Below are 14136 nucleotides of genomic sequence, written 5' to 3'. Positions count from 1 at the left end.
CAGTAGTTGTGGCACACAGGCTTAGTTGCTCCACAGCATGTGGGATCTTCCCGGACCAGGGCTCAAACCCGTGTCCCCTGCACTGGCAGGCGGATTCTTAACCACTGCACCACCAGGGAAGCCCCACCCTTGAGGTTTTATTTGAGCCTCTCCTGGGTGCTGGGGCTTTTGAGATAAATCAGCCACCCCACCCCTACCTCCTGTCCCTGGAGTTCACTCTAGAGGGATGGGGATAACCAGGATGGGCTTCCTGGAGGAGGCTGCTGGTGTCCGGAGAAATGAGGGGGTATTGAGCTGGAAGAAAGCTGAGTGAGCCATGAGGCTTTCTGAGGATGTAAGGAGTGAGCAGGGCTGAGGAGGGGATGGGGAAAGGGAGGCAAAGCTGAAGAGGGAACACCCTGATGTCCAGGTGAGGTGTCTGGATTACCTGCCTTGGGGATGACCGGAGGGAAGGTGTGTCCCTACCCTTTCCCAGGATGAGTTTTATAGAGTAGCCCACACCTGGGAGCTCCAGGGTCACAGCCCACCCCTTTCCCGCTGTATGACCCTGGGCAAGTCACTACACGTCTTTAAGCCTCAGTTTCCTCATCTGGAAACTGAGGCTTCTCAAGTTGCAACAAGGGTGAAAAAGAGGGCTTACATGCGAACTGCTTAGCACAGTGTGGCTTGCTGCAGATGTTCAAGAGGATGCTATCTGCAACCACGTGTCCATCTTCCTTGCAGGGGGAGAGAAACCCCTCGACTTCGCGCGTGTCCTCCTTCCCCTCCCTGAGATCTGAGACCTCCTTGGGTTCCATCCCAGACCCCAGCCAACCCCACCCAGCTAGACAAATGTTTATTGCACATCTGTCCAGTTCCCAGGGCAGGTGTCCTGTCGGGGAGATGGAGGAAGTGTTTGCTCCCTCTGTCCCAGGGGGCCGGGTGATGACACGGTGGGTGACCCCGCCCTGCCGCAAGTTAACCACAGGAAAGAGTCTGGGTTGCCGTGAGCTGGGCACTCTGATGAAAGTCTGTACAGGGCACCTCGGGTCACAAGGGGACATGGAGGAGGGCTGACACTGGCCTAGGGGACCACATTTGAGGGGACAGAAGATGTTGTGGGTGTTTATTCTGGAGATGGGACCCCAGGGCCTCATCCTTAAAGGTATTACTTCTAGCAGTCACCATTTACTCAGCACCTACTGTGTGCCAGGCCCTGCTTTAGTGCCTCACTGCAGGGACCTCCTCTAGTCCTCACCCCCACCCTGTGCAGTAGGGACCACCCCACCTCCATTTTACAGACAAGACACTGAGAAGCAGGGAGGTGCAATGACTTGCCCAGGCAAGGCCAGAACTCAACCAGGTCTGTCTGTCTTCAGAGCCTACCATTTCTAAGGAACTGTCAGGAGGAAAGGGAGGTGAGTTTTTCTGCATGGGTCCCAAGGGGCCTGGCAGGGAGGTGAGCTTTGGTTCAGTATAGGCAAGCGTTTCCAATAGCTGAAGCTGTTCCCTGATGTAGAGGTAGTGAGTTCCCCACCCCTAGAAGTATTTAAGCAGAGAGAGTGGAGATTCAATTTGATGACTTCAGAGCTCTCTTCCAGCTTAACAGTGGGCTGTGAGGTGGCAGGGATGAGTCGGGAGGGTGGTGTGTGTGTCTAGGGGAGGGGCTGTCAGATGAAGACCAGTGGCCACAGGGCAGAGGAAGGGGTGGATCTGAGGTCCTTGTGGAGAAAGAATGGGCAGGATGTAGTGAGTAATGGGAGAGGGAGTGACCTATTCTCCTGGGCAATGCTTTGGGGGTAAGAGGTAGGAGGCCAGCCAGGGTGCCCTTGAGAATGGCCAGATTCTGGGGAATCTCTGGAGGTGGCTGGTCTGTGGAGATGCTAGTCAGCTGTGGACAGGGGGCAGTCCAGTCTGCAGCTGGAGAATGGGGCAGGACCAGAGGAGCAATGCAAGGGGAATTTGGGGGCTTTGGCTAAGTAATTTGGAGGGGAGAAGGTGAAGGCCTGGGGTGCCCAAGAGGCAGAGACAGAGGACCCACCTCATGCTACCTGGCGGAGATGAGCTGCTCTGGTGTGGACCAGCCCCAGGAAGGTCAGTGCTGACCAGGAGGGTAGCTCCCATTAGGAGGGGGCTCCAGCAGCCTGGAGGCCCAGGCCTGGTGAGGGGCCTGATGGAGGTGGTCTAGAATTGGGAAAATGCAGGTAGGCCTGAACCCGGAGGCTCTCGCGGGGGTCCCAGCCCAACCACGCCCATCTGCTAGCTTCGGTAATTAGGGAAGCAGGGAGGTGTGCTTGGGGCTGGGTTGCCTGCCTTCTCAGTGGGATGGATCCCTGTGTACCCAGACACTATCTCCACCTCCAGTCCTGAGCGCAGAGTTATTCTAAACTCAGGATGCTGGGAACCACCAAAGGGCAGAATGGCCCCCTTTTTCAGGACCTGCTAGGCGTGGGCCAGGAAAAAAGAGGGAGGCACGGAGCAAGGCGGGCCCGTTTCTCAGGCGCCGTGGAGGGCGCCGTTCAGAATCCAGCGGAAGCGAGCCTGGCTTGGGGCGATTCCCGGGACGGGCTGGGCCTGCGGGTCCCCCCACCCCCCGCCTGGACCCCGGGGGGCAGCGTCCCGCCGCGGGCCCTAGGCGGGGGCGGGCGAGCTCGGGTCTTCAAGCCCAGGTTAAAGACTACAGACTTTGAACTTTCCGCAGGTCTGTAGAGGGCAGCCCCCTCGGAAACAGTGACAAGCGCCTTCTCCCCTCTGTCCACAGCGCGGACCCTAGATTAGCTCCAAGCGCCGGCCGGTCCTCCTGCCACCCCCCTGGGCCGCCGGGTGGGGCGCCGGGCCCTTCCCGGGACCGCAGACCCTCCCCCGTCCCAGCCGGGCGCGCCGATGGTACGTCCCGGCCCGCCCAGGTGGTAGCGCCCGCGCCGGCCTACCGTAATTCCCCTACGCCCGGCGCCCCTAGCCGGCGCAGAGCATACCGAGCCCGCCCGGCGGCTCCGGTCCCCCTCTTCCTGCGGGCCCGTCGGACTCTGGCAGCCTTGGCCCGAGCCCCAGCCACTGGGGAGGAGACCCTTGTCCCTAGGTGAGTCTCACGGGGAAGCTGGGGTCTGGACGGGGATGGGTCCGGGCGCCAAGACTCTCCCTGAATGAATGGACAGAACCTTGGGTGGAGGGTCCCGCACAGTCCTAGGCCAGCAGGGGTGTGTCGATGGGCGACACTGGCCCTGCCTCCGCTTACTTGAGGGTGGAATGGGCTCCAGCGCCCGCCTGCACAGTGACTCTAGGGTGCGGTCGGCTGGGAGACATGGTCATGAGGAGTCTGCAGGGCCCCAGCCCTGGTGTGAGGGCTGCTGGTGGGGCGAGGGCATCTGAAGGGACTTTGGCGCGGCTTGGTTGGGCGGTTTCGGCGACCTTGCCCCATCTGGGCGTCCGAGTCGGTCCCAGGCGGAAAACCCTCTCGAGGCCGGCAGGGGGCGCGAGAGTCTGCACCTCAGGCAGCCTGGGCCAAGCCTGGCCCCCGCTAGGGGGAAGGGCAGGAGGACAGGACCCATGAAGCCAGGAGAGGCCCCGCCCACCTTGATGAAGGACTGAGGACGTGGAGGCCCAGTGGGCCCGGGGCCCTACAGATTCCTGCATTGCCTTCCCCAGGTCTGGGGGGCTCTGGGAGGATTTCACTATTCCTTTGCCCTTTGCCAGAGTCCAGGCACACAATGGGACCCAGCAGCCATCCCTAGATAGAAAATTCTAGAGAACTGGCCAGTGCCCTCTTCACCCAGGTGGGGAAGGGCAGAGGGCTAGATGGGCCCCAGAAGCAGGTCTCCCGCAGCCCAGGCCTGCGCTCTCTGCCCCACTCCCTCCCAAGGAGCCTTTCGTGTGGCTCTGAAGAAAGAGGCGCCAGGAGAAGGGCACAGGCTGCCATGCCGGGGTCCTGGCTCCAGGATCTGGCACATCTGTGCAGGGACTGGGCAGGAGGTGAAGTTCATGGACCACAGCCTTTCCTTCTCCCCCTAGCACCGACCAGCCCCAGCTGTTCGGCTCCCTGGGGAGGAAGGGGCCTTGCTGGCTTCTGCAGCGGGTGCAGTAGGGCTGGCCTGCGGAGAGTTGCTCTACACCCCTGCCGTCTGCCCGGCACAGGGCAGGGCCTTAGGGCAGGCTCTGTGTCCGGATGGACCCCAGAACCCGAGGATGAGGGGTGAGGCTGAGGCCTAGGGGAAGGGAGGAGCCAGGTGGGCCGTTGGGAGCAAGAGAGCAGCCTGGCAGAGCTGGCTCCCTGCCGGCCGACGTGCCCACGCATGCGGCCTCCGCCCCTGGATTTCCAAGGTACCAGATGGGGCCCTGGGGCTGGTAGGCTCCCAGGGGAGCTTAGCTCGGATAGGGAGCCCCTGGGCAGGGGTGTCCCCCTGGCCAGGGACCCCCAACTCCTGGTTCTAGGCCAGTCTTCTGTGGACAGAACACAGAACTGGCTCCAGACCTTGGCCCAGACCTGTGACCTCTCCTAGACAAGGAGCTGCCTCTCCCACTGCAGACCAGGCTGGGGCCCCAGCCCACTGTGGGGGAGGGGATGCCCACAGGCCTCTGCTTTTCTGGGGCTGGGGAGGTGGTGCTGGGCGGGAGTGGGAGGGGGGCTCCTGCCTTGGCGACTCCATTATTCATCAGCCCCAGCATCTGGTTTCTGGGTATCAGTTTCAACAAGCCAGTCCTGACTCATGAGCCTGGAGCTGCGGCTGGGCTGGGGAGGGGCCCCCTCCCCAGGGAGTCAGGGGCCGGGACCTTTTGGGCCTGCGCATGGGCCATTTCAGCTCTCTCGTGTAGAGAGGAGGTAGGAACCTCAGAGCCTGCTGAGGCCTCCTCCCTCCCCTGGTGCAGGGGCCTGGGGTGCCTTTCCTCCCCTGCTCTGCAGGTTCCTCGACCCTGCACTCTTGGCTCTGGGACAGCAGGGCCCTGGCCTTCTAAGGCGCAGACCCAGCCCTGGATGGAGGACCCAAGCAGGAGCATGATTCAGGGTGGCCAGAACCTGGTCACTCAGGTGACCTCTGGTGACCTGTCCTGGCCCAGCCCTGATGGTCTCCACTTGATGCAACCTGGTTACCCCAGGCCAGTGGGCTTGGGGATCTGCCCTGTCCCCAAGGGGGTGGGCCTCAAGGCCCTGCTGCCCAAACCACCACTTGGCTGGTCTTCATGTCCCCATGCCTTCCCTGTGCCTGAGGCACATGGGTAGTGGTCCAGTGGGCATCTGCTGTTTGTACAAGTCACTTTACCTTTCCGAACCTCAGTTTCTTTGTCTGTTGAATGGGGGTAGTACCAGTGTTTCCTTCTTATGGTCTTTTAGAAGAGTGAACAGGACTTGGCACAGGCCTGGGCACTTGGGACTGCTCAGTGGCTGGCCACGGGGGGGTGCAGCAGTAGGGGCAGGGGGCATGTGCAACACCTCCAAGCTTTGAGGTGGAAACTGACCTGCCTGGGGCCAGCAAGCCAAGGTCATGGATGCTAGGAGGAAGGAGAGAACCTGTGGACAAGCAGTGGGGAAAGCTTTGTTGACTGTTGGCCACAGAAAGGGACATCCTGGCCAAGACCTTTCAGGCCCCAGTGGCCTTCTCTGGCATGAAGCCCCTTCCTCTGTTTTCATTCATCCATTTATCATCTAGTCTGCACGGAGCACCTACGGTGGCCCGGACTATTCTAAGTGCCGAGGATGAAGCGTGGGCCAGACAGCCAAGGCTCCTGGCCGCTGGAGAGGATAGTCTAGCAGGGAAAAGTGATAATCAAGAAGTGAACAAAGAAATAAAATAATTTCAGGTAGTAATAGCTGCTTCGGAGGAAATAATTCAATGTAAGGGGTTTGATTTTGGGCAAGGGGCTATGTATTTTGAGAGAAGGGTGAAGGCCTCCTTGGGAAGTAGCAGTTAAGGTGGGGCCCAGTGCCAGCTGTTGGAAGATCAGGGGCACACTGTGTCCCAGACAGAGAATGCAGAGGTGCAGGCTCTGAGCTTGGTGAGTTGTAGGGATGAAGGAAGCCAGCATGGCGGACCACCCTGTGGAACTGGCCAGAAGGCACGGTAGGAGTCAGGCCACAGTTGGGATTTTATTTTAAGTAAGATGGGAAGCCACAGGAGGGTTTGTGGGGGAGTGACATGATCAGGCTTTAGTTTACAAGAGATCTGCCAGTGGTGTGGACAGGGGATGGCTCAGGATTTGGGAGCAGAGTGGGTCGTGGAAAGCTCCTGGCCCGAATAAACTGCTGCTCTCCCACCCTCTTTCCATCCAGAGCCAGATTGAGGGGGAGCTGACTAGGGGATGGGGGGGCTGATGACAGCAGTCCCCCTCCCCCATGGGTCCTGAGGAGTTCCCCAGGGAGGCCATTCCAGAGCCCCAGAGTCAAAAGTCTGGGTGTCGGGCTTCCCTGGTGGCGCAGTGGTTGAGAGGCTGCCTGCCGATGCAGGGGACACGGGTTCGTGCCCCGGTCCGGGAAGATCCCACGTGCCGCGGAGTGGCTGGGCCCGTGAGCCACGGCCGCTGAGCCTGTGCATCCGGAGCCTGTGCTCCGCAACGGGAGAGGCCACAACAGTGAGAGGCCCGCGTACAGAAAAAAAAAAAAAAAAAAAAAAAAGTCTGGGTGTCAGTCCTGCCTGTGGACTTTTCCCTCACTTTATCCGCCACGCGATGAATGAAGATAACAGTGCCCGCCTCCGCCTCCCGGGAATGAGTGTAAAAGCGCTTTGACAACCTACAGTGGGGACCCCGGCACCACACCCCAATCCTGGTCGGCGTCCTCGCCAGTCTCTGATGAGCGCCCCCTGGCGGTAGGGCACCCGGAAGCTCCCGCGTGGCCCCAGGCCCGGAGGGACCAGCCCACAGCAGCAGGGGCCTCACGGAAAGTTGCGTTGGGCTGCGGGGTTTTCCGCGACACCCCCGTCTCTCTGTGCTCCTGGATGCTCCCCAAGGACTACCCCCTCCGCCCCACGCGCCTGCCTTCCGCCCGCCGCCTCCACCTGTGGTCACCGGCGCCCCTCTGCTCTGCCAGCACCACTGGCCTGGGCAGTGGGAGCAGGGCTCCCCCGGGCTCAGGCCCTGAGGCAGGGGTCTCTTGGACTGTGGGCGGGCACTAAGGTGACCCTCAGGAGGGCCTCTGAGCGCCGGCTGTGGCTGAAGCGGGGAAGTCGGTGGTCAGAGCAGAGACAGATGTCCTCGCGGCTGGACAGGGAGCGGGGTCTGAGGACCCGGAGGGGGATGGGTCCCTGGTCCGGTCCCCCCTTTTCTGCCGCCAGCATTAAGGGAGCTCCCTCGGGGGAGGGGGAAGAGGTCCCCCGGGCTGAGGCTCTGGGGCGGGGGTCCCCAGGGCTGGAGGGAGGGGACTGAGATGCCCTTTCGGCCGGGAGGGATCTCCTGCGCCCCAGCCGTGTGCGTTGGGGTCGGGATGGAGGTCTGAGCAGAGTGGGGCGCCCGCGGGACTGGGCGGGGGCCGGGATTCCGCAGTCAAAGCGAGGGCGTTTGTCCCCGGCGGGCCCCCTGCCCCCAGCATCCAAGGAGCTCCCCTGGAGGAAGGAGGAGGTCCGGGAGGGACCCTCTGAGCCCGGGACCTTTGGGCTGGGGTCAGAGCCGGGCTGCGGGCGGGAGGGAGGGTGTTCCCCGCCCCCGGGGTCCCGGCGCGCTCAGCGGGCGGGCGCGGCCGCACAATGGCAGGAAGCGGGGCTCCGCGCTTTGTCCGGCGGGCGGCGCAGACCGCCGCTTCCTCCGGCCGCCATGGGGACGGGACCCGGCGTCTCCGGGCGCCGCGCGGCCTCCAGGCCGAGCCCCGAGCTGCCCTCCCGGGACTCCGAGCCCGGCTGGGCGGGGGGTCGCGGCCGCCACGGGGAAGACCAGGTAGGGGAGCGGGGGGCCGGGCGGGGAGGCCGGGGCGGGTGCGCGCGCCCTCGTCCGCGCGCGTCTCTAAGCGGATGGGCAGGCGGCGGCCGAGACCCCTGCCCCCGGTGCACACCGCGGGGGTGCGGGGGGCGAGGAGGGGCTGGGGGCCTGGGATGTGGCCCCCACCCCGGCACCAAGGGTGCCAGGCAGCGGAGGAGACCGCCAGCGCCTGGCCTTTTGTGTCTGGGGCTGACTCCGGACACACCTGTGGGTCCCAGGCCCTGGACTGGGCCACCCCTCCCCCTTTCCTTCCTCTGCCCAGGCCCTGCCCACGGGCCTCCTACTCCTGCCTCTGGCCAACACCCTGGTGTGACAGGGAAGACTGACTTCTTGTGCCCCCATCCCTGTGGGGATCAGCCTAGACCATGACCCCCAAAGGGCCAGGCCCCCTGTTATTTGTAAAATTGTGGTCCATTCTTTGCCTTTGGAGGTGCAGCGTGACCTGGCTGTTCCATCTGGTGGGCTCGCCCCTCTTGGGCTGAGTCCTGGGAACTTTTGGTCCTGGACCCTGCTATCCGTCTCTGGCTGGCTGGGGTGCTGTTCCCCTCAGAGGGTGGGCGTGGTGGGCAGCAAGGAGGTGGGGAGTAGACCCTGGGTCTGAGAGAAGAGGCCCAAGAGTCTGGCCTTGGGAAGGGGCTGCCCTGCTATAGTGCTGGGGAGACCCCCAACCCTGGAGGGGATGGAGGTGAGAGAAGGGGTGGGGAGCAAACAGTGTGGGCTCTGCCTGACCGAGCCTCCGCCTCCCAGTGGGGCTGGGGGTTCTCGGAACTTCATCCTCAACCAAACCTGCTGAATACTCACCTGCTTCAGATCCTGGGCCTGACTCACATGGCCACTGGTGTCCCTGAGCCTGGGGGCTGCTGGGAAGATGGGAGCAGAGGGGGTCAGCCACCAGCTGGGCTCCCGTCGTTATTATTAGCATTAGTGTCTGGTAGTAAGAGCAGTAGCAAGAGGAGAAGGAGAAGCTGTGGCGGAGTTAAACAAGGCCCACCACGGTGCTGGGAAATGAATACTCCCGAGTCTCTCCAGCCCAGGGTCTTTGCAGGGCAGGGTGCATAGTAGGTTCTTGATAAATATTTGTTGAATGCTAAATCTGCCTTAAAGAGTGAATCTTTGTGAAATCTGCCATCTATATACTGGATTGGTTTAAAAATGAGATTGTGGCACAGAACCAGGGACTTGGGCTGGAAGGGTCCCAGAGACACACACACACACCCCCGAACCCTTACAACCTAGCATGGCTCCTGCCATGTCCAGGCAGGAGACCAGGGCCTGGGCAGCTGGTAGGTCCGCAGTCCCACTGCCCAATGCCAAGCCTGGAATCAGAAAAATGAAGCTGTCAGGGAAATGGCGAGAGGCCTGGAAGGGGTCAGGGGGGCACCTGTGCCAGCCTGGCTGCCAGGCTGGACACAGAGAGCAAGAGGGCTGCTGAGCTGGCAGGCTTTGGGACTCCTGGGAGGAAAAGACAAGTGCTTTCCCCAGATTTGTTGTCAAGAGGTGATGCTCACGGCCGTGGGTCCCAGCATCTGCAAAGCCGGGCCCTCTGTCAGAAGTGCCCCGGGGTTGCCAGAGGGTGGGGGGCAGAGCCATGGAGGAGAATAGGGGTTTTCACACTTAAAAAAAATGTTTTGGTTTGTTTGTTTAGTCTTTTGGCCACACCACGCGGCGTGCAGGATCTTAGTTCCCCAACCAGGGACTGAACCCGTGCCCCCGGCAGTGGGAGCGCGGAGTCTTAATCACTGGATCGCCAGGGGAGTCCTCACACTTTAGCAGTAGATCAAGTGAAGATAGAAACAGCTGCTCTGCTTAGGGTGCCCCTCACCCTTGCCTCCAGCACCGAGAACACACTTGAAGACCCCTCAAGAAGGGTGTGGAAGTGCGGGGCGCCTGGTGCTCAGGCTGCCATTGGGAATATGGGCCATAATGCCCAGGGCCCAGCCCCCCAGAAGCCAGACCCCCCTGGAGCAAGTGGCTTCTGTAGTCTGCCTCCTGCCAGCTGTCATTTCTGTGTCCACGTTCCCTTTCTGTGTGATGGAGGAGTGGAAGGGACACAAGAGCCAAAACAGCAACCATAAAACTATTCAATATAATTGATTTCCTCTTGTCTCCTTAGCCCCCCCAGGCTGACCCGAAGCCAGCCTCCCCCACTCCCCTCTCCCTTCTCCACTACCCAAGAGATGGTGTGAATGTGGTGAAAATGTGGGCTCTGAAGCTACATACCCTGGGTTCAAGTCCTGACTCTACTGGCTGTGTGACCTTAGACAAGTTACTTAACCACTCTGAGCCTCACTTTCCTCATCTGTAAAGTACAGACAATCGTAGCCCCCACCTTCTGGGATGAGGAGCCCCCCAGTGCAGCCCCAGGCACATGAGGACCATGTTATCAGTGATCAGACTTTTTCAGCTCCCTCTTTCCTCCTCTCTCGGGCCACTCTCTCTGCTGTCTAACCCATCCTCACCCTGTCTGTCATCTTGAAAATCTCTGATCGGACTCTCTCCAGCCAAGATCTCCAGTGATCCTCCATCACGCTACTTAATAACTAAGAATTGAACCAGTATGTATTGAGCGGCTAGGACTGGCGACCAGGCAGCCAGCCCGACGGGCCTAAACTGCTGTCCTTGTAGCGCTGGCGGTATGGAGGCAACAAAGTGAAGCACACAGACTGTCCACCAGTGGGAAGCCTGAAGGAGAGACGGGCGGCGGGGTGGAGGAGGTGACGGGGAGCGTGGAGGAATGAAACCTTAGAAGGGTGAGCCGAGGACTTCTGAGTGAAGGTCTGCAGGAAGGGAGGCGGCTGGTTATCTCAGCGTCTGAGGAAAAGCATTTCGGGCTGAGGCATTAGCAGCCCAGGCTCAGCGGTGGAGCACGTCGAAGAAGCACGTCGGAAGGCGGGAGGCTGGTGGGCGCGGTGGACAGAGCCGGGTTGGGAGCGTAGGACCGGAGGCCCCTGAGGTCACCAGCCTCGGCAGGAGATGGGGAGCCGCTGCGGGCTTTTGAGGAGGCACGTGTGACTCCTCTTTGACCTGGGTCCACCGTGGCCGCTCTCGGAGAGCAGACTGGGCTCAAGGGCGGAAGCAGGGAGACCAGCTCTGAGGCCTTGTCACCCCGCTAAGAGCCCATGGGGGCCGGGGCTGGGGCCTGAGGTGGCCTGGAGAGGGTGGCCAGGTTGAAGCTACGGATATTAAGGGTGGAGCCCGCAGAAGTGCTTGCCTGAGTGGGGGAATAACAGAAAGATCACTGGTGACCCCGAGGTGTTTGGCCTATTGTATTCTTTTCCTGGGGCTGCCGTAACAGATCAGGGTGGCTTTAGAACAACAGAAGCTTGTTCTCTCAGTTCTGAGGCCGGAAGTCTGAAATTAAGGTGTGGGCAGGCCGTGCTCCCGCTGAAGGCTCCAGGGTAGGATCCTTCCTTGCTTCTCACAGCTTCTGGCACATCTAGGAGCTCCTCCGTATTCCTTGGCTTGTAGATGCATCAGTCTTGTTGCTGCCTCCGTTGTCCCATGGCCTTCTCCCTGTGGGTCCCATCTCTGTGTATCTTTCCTCTTCTTTTAAGGACAGTAGTCATACGATTACTCCATACTCTATGCTGTATGATTGCAGACCCCAGTATGACCTCAACTTAACGAATGACATCTGCCATGCCTGTCTTTCCAGTAAGGTCACGATCTGTGGTGCTGGGGGTTAGGACTGAACCTGTCTTTTTGAGGGACACAATTCAACCCATCACATCACCACCCCCGGAAGGTGTTGCTAGTAATTGAGATGGACGGTGCTGCGTGGAAAAGTTCAGGAGCTCATGCAGACGTTTTTTTTTTTTTATAAATGTATTTATTTTTGTCTGGGTTGGGTTTTCGTTGCTGTGCGCAGGCTTTCTCGAGTTCTACACGAGCGGGGGCTACTCCTCGTTGCGGTGCGCGAGCTTCTCATCGCGGTGGCTTCTCTTGTTGCGGAGCACGGGCTCTAGGCATGTGGGCTTCAGTAGTTGTGGCTCGTGGGCTCTAGAGCGCAGGCTCAGCAGTTGTGGCGCATGGGCTTAGTTGCTCTGAGGCATGTGGGATGCTCCTGGACCAGGGCGCCACCAGGGAAGTCTCCGTGCAGACGTTTTAAGTTGGAGATGCTTGGTCCCGACTGGAGAGTGCACTGTGGGAGCCCCTCCCCATGAGAGTGACTGAGTCACTGGAGGGTGGATGGGGATGAAATGAGAAGGGGTCCACGGATGGTGAGAGAGCAGGGAGCAGGCGAGGGGACTGAGAGGGGAGGGACCAGCAGAGCATGGGTCCTGGGGGCCAAGGAAGAAATGGTTCCCAAGAGACCACCTGTGTCAAATGCTGGGTCCCGGGAGAACAGACGAGAGGACTCAGAAACGTGGACATCACTGGGGACCTGAGAAGAGTGAGTTGGGGAGGGGGCCAAAGCTGGATGGGAGAGGGTCTGAGGGAAAATGGAAGAATTAGAAAATCTCCAATTGCAGCCATCGTAGTAATAATTGATTTAGGCAAAAGCCATCAACAAGGGCTAAAGCCCTGGAGTGTGCGATTGCTGGGGAGCAGGGTATCTCAAAGTGTCACCCTAAGATGACTTCCTCATTACAAAGAGAGAATGCGACTTTACAAAGTACAGCGAGATCCCCAGGTGATCTGACACTGTGGAGGACACAGTCCACCCTCTGGCGTCCTGGCCCAAGTGCTCGGCCTGAAACTATCCCAGACCTCCAGACAAGTGCACGTGGAGGAGCTTTCTGCCAGACTGCTGGCATGGCTGCTTCAAATATATCAGTGTCATGAAAGACGGGGGAAAAAAACTAGGGCGTTCATTCTTTTTTTTTTTTTTTTTAATATTTATTTATTTATTTATTTTTGGCTCATCGGGTCTCAGTTGTGGCATGCCGGCTTAGTTGCCCTGATGGCATGTGGGATCTTAGTTACCCGACCAGGGATCGAACCCGCGTCCCCTGCATTGGAAGGCGGATTCTCAACCACTAGACCACGAGGGAAGTCCTGGGCATTCATTCTTTTTTTTTTTTTTAATGTTTATTTATTTTGCACCGGGGCTTAGTTGTGGCAGGTGGGCTCTTTAGTTGCGGCTCACCAGCTCCTTAGCTGTAGCACGTGGGCTCCTTAGTTGTGGCAGGCAGGCTCCTTAGTTGCGGCACATGGGCTCCTTAGTTGTGGCATGCGAACTCTTAGGTGAGGCATGCATGTGGGATCTAGTTCCCTGACCAGAGATCGAACCCGGGCCCCCTGCATTGGGAGCGTGGAGTCTTATCCACTGCGCCACGGGGGAAGTCCCCGGGCATTCATTTTTTTTTTTTTTTTTTTTTGCGGTACGCGGGCCTCTCAGTGTTGTGGCCTCTCCCGTTGTGGAGCACAGGCTCCGGACACGCAGGCTCAGTGGCCATGGCTCACGGGCCCAGCCGCTCTGCGGCATGTGGGATCTTCCCCGACCGGGGCACGAACCTGCATCCCCTGCATCGGCAGGCGGACTCTCAACCACTGCGCCACCAGGGAAGCCCCGGACATTCATTCTTAAAGGGATAAACAGACAAAGCCAAATGTACATGTGAACCTTGATTGGATCCCATGTGGGAAAAAAAATCTATAAAGGACATGATTTAGACAGTTGGGAAAATGCCAAGGTAGACTCTAGGTGGACTAAGTCTCATCGCTTAGTTTCCCAAGTGTGACAGTTGTGTTGGGGTTTTGCACGAGCAGGTCTGTGTTCTCAGGTGGTGTCATGATTTCCTCCCCAGGGGAAGGGGGGTCATGAGCCAGTGTGGCAAACGTGAACAACTGGGGAAGCCAGAAGGGTGTATGGATGTCGTTGTACTATTCTTATAACTTTCTGTAGGTTTGAAATATTTTGAAACAAAAAGTCAGGGAGAAAGAAAATAGAGGGTAATGGGAGGAAAGAACAGGAAGGGGTGAGTTTAGCTGTAAAGGGAAGGAGAGAAACAGGTTGGTTTGCCCGTGGGAATGACCCGGTGAGAGGGATGAATGCTGAGCGGGGTCCTGGTTCTTAGGCTGGAGAGGGGGGTCTCGGTGGAAGGCTAGCCTGGGATTGGAGCAGGGCAAAGCCCCTGCAGCCCAGGGCAGGGGGGTGGACGTGGTGGTAGGAGCTCATGGACTGCCTTCTGATGGCTTCTGTTTCCCTAGAAAAGTAGGCAGTCGAGTTGGTGGGGAGTGAGTTAGGGAGGGTTGGGGGATGGAGAAGATAGGACAGTCATCCATAGTGGTGGGGATGAGAGTAGCCTGGGGCGA

General features: G+C 59.6%; 1 protein-coding gene across 7 annotated transcripts in view; it reads left to right on the top strand.

Moving 5' to 3' along the window:
* The window catches only part of PLEKHG5 (pleckstrin homology and RhoGEF domain containing G5), a 50896-nt gene that overhangs the window by 25932 nt on the left and 10828 nt on the right, over nt 1-14136 (top strand). The window contains exon 1 of one of the 7 annotated variants that reach the window (XM_082611867.1): nt 1765-2073. The exons of 2 other annotated variants lie outside the window; for them this stretch is intronic. Coding sequence is in view for 2 of the 5 variants with exons in the window: in XM_082611868.1 (XP_082467994.1) it covers nt 7717-7836 (120 nt within the window). In the remaining 3 variants the exon portion in view is untranslated. Of the gene's footprint in view, nt 1-1764; nt 2074-2845; nt 3059-4278; nt 4297-7580; nt 7837-14136 lie in introns of those variants that run through there. 4 more of the 7 variants (XM_082611866.1, XM_082611870.1, XM_082611868.1 and 1 more) reach the window with 4 other exon arrangements.

The sequence above is a fragment of the Mesoplodon mirus genome (assembly GCF_964341445.2).
Source record: "Mesoplodon mirus genome assembly, chromosome: 3".
NCBI classification, from domain to species: domain Eukaryota; kingdom Metazoa; phylum Chordata; class Mammalia; order Artiodactyla; family Ziphiidae; genus Mesoplodon; species Mesoplodon mirus.
Note: the sequence above shows the minus strand (reverse complement) of the source record. Positions and strands in the feature narration are given on the sequence as shown.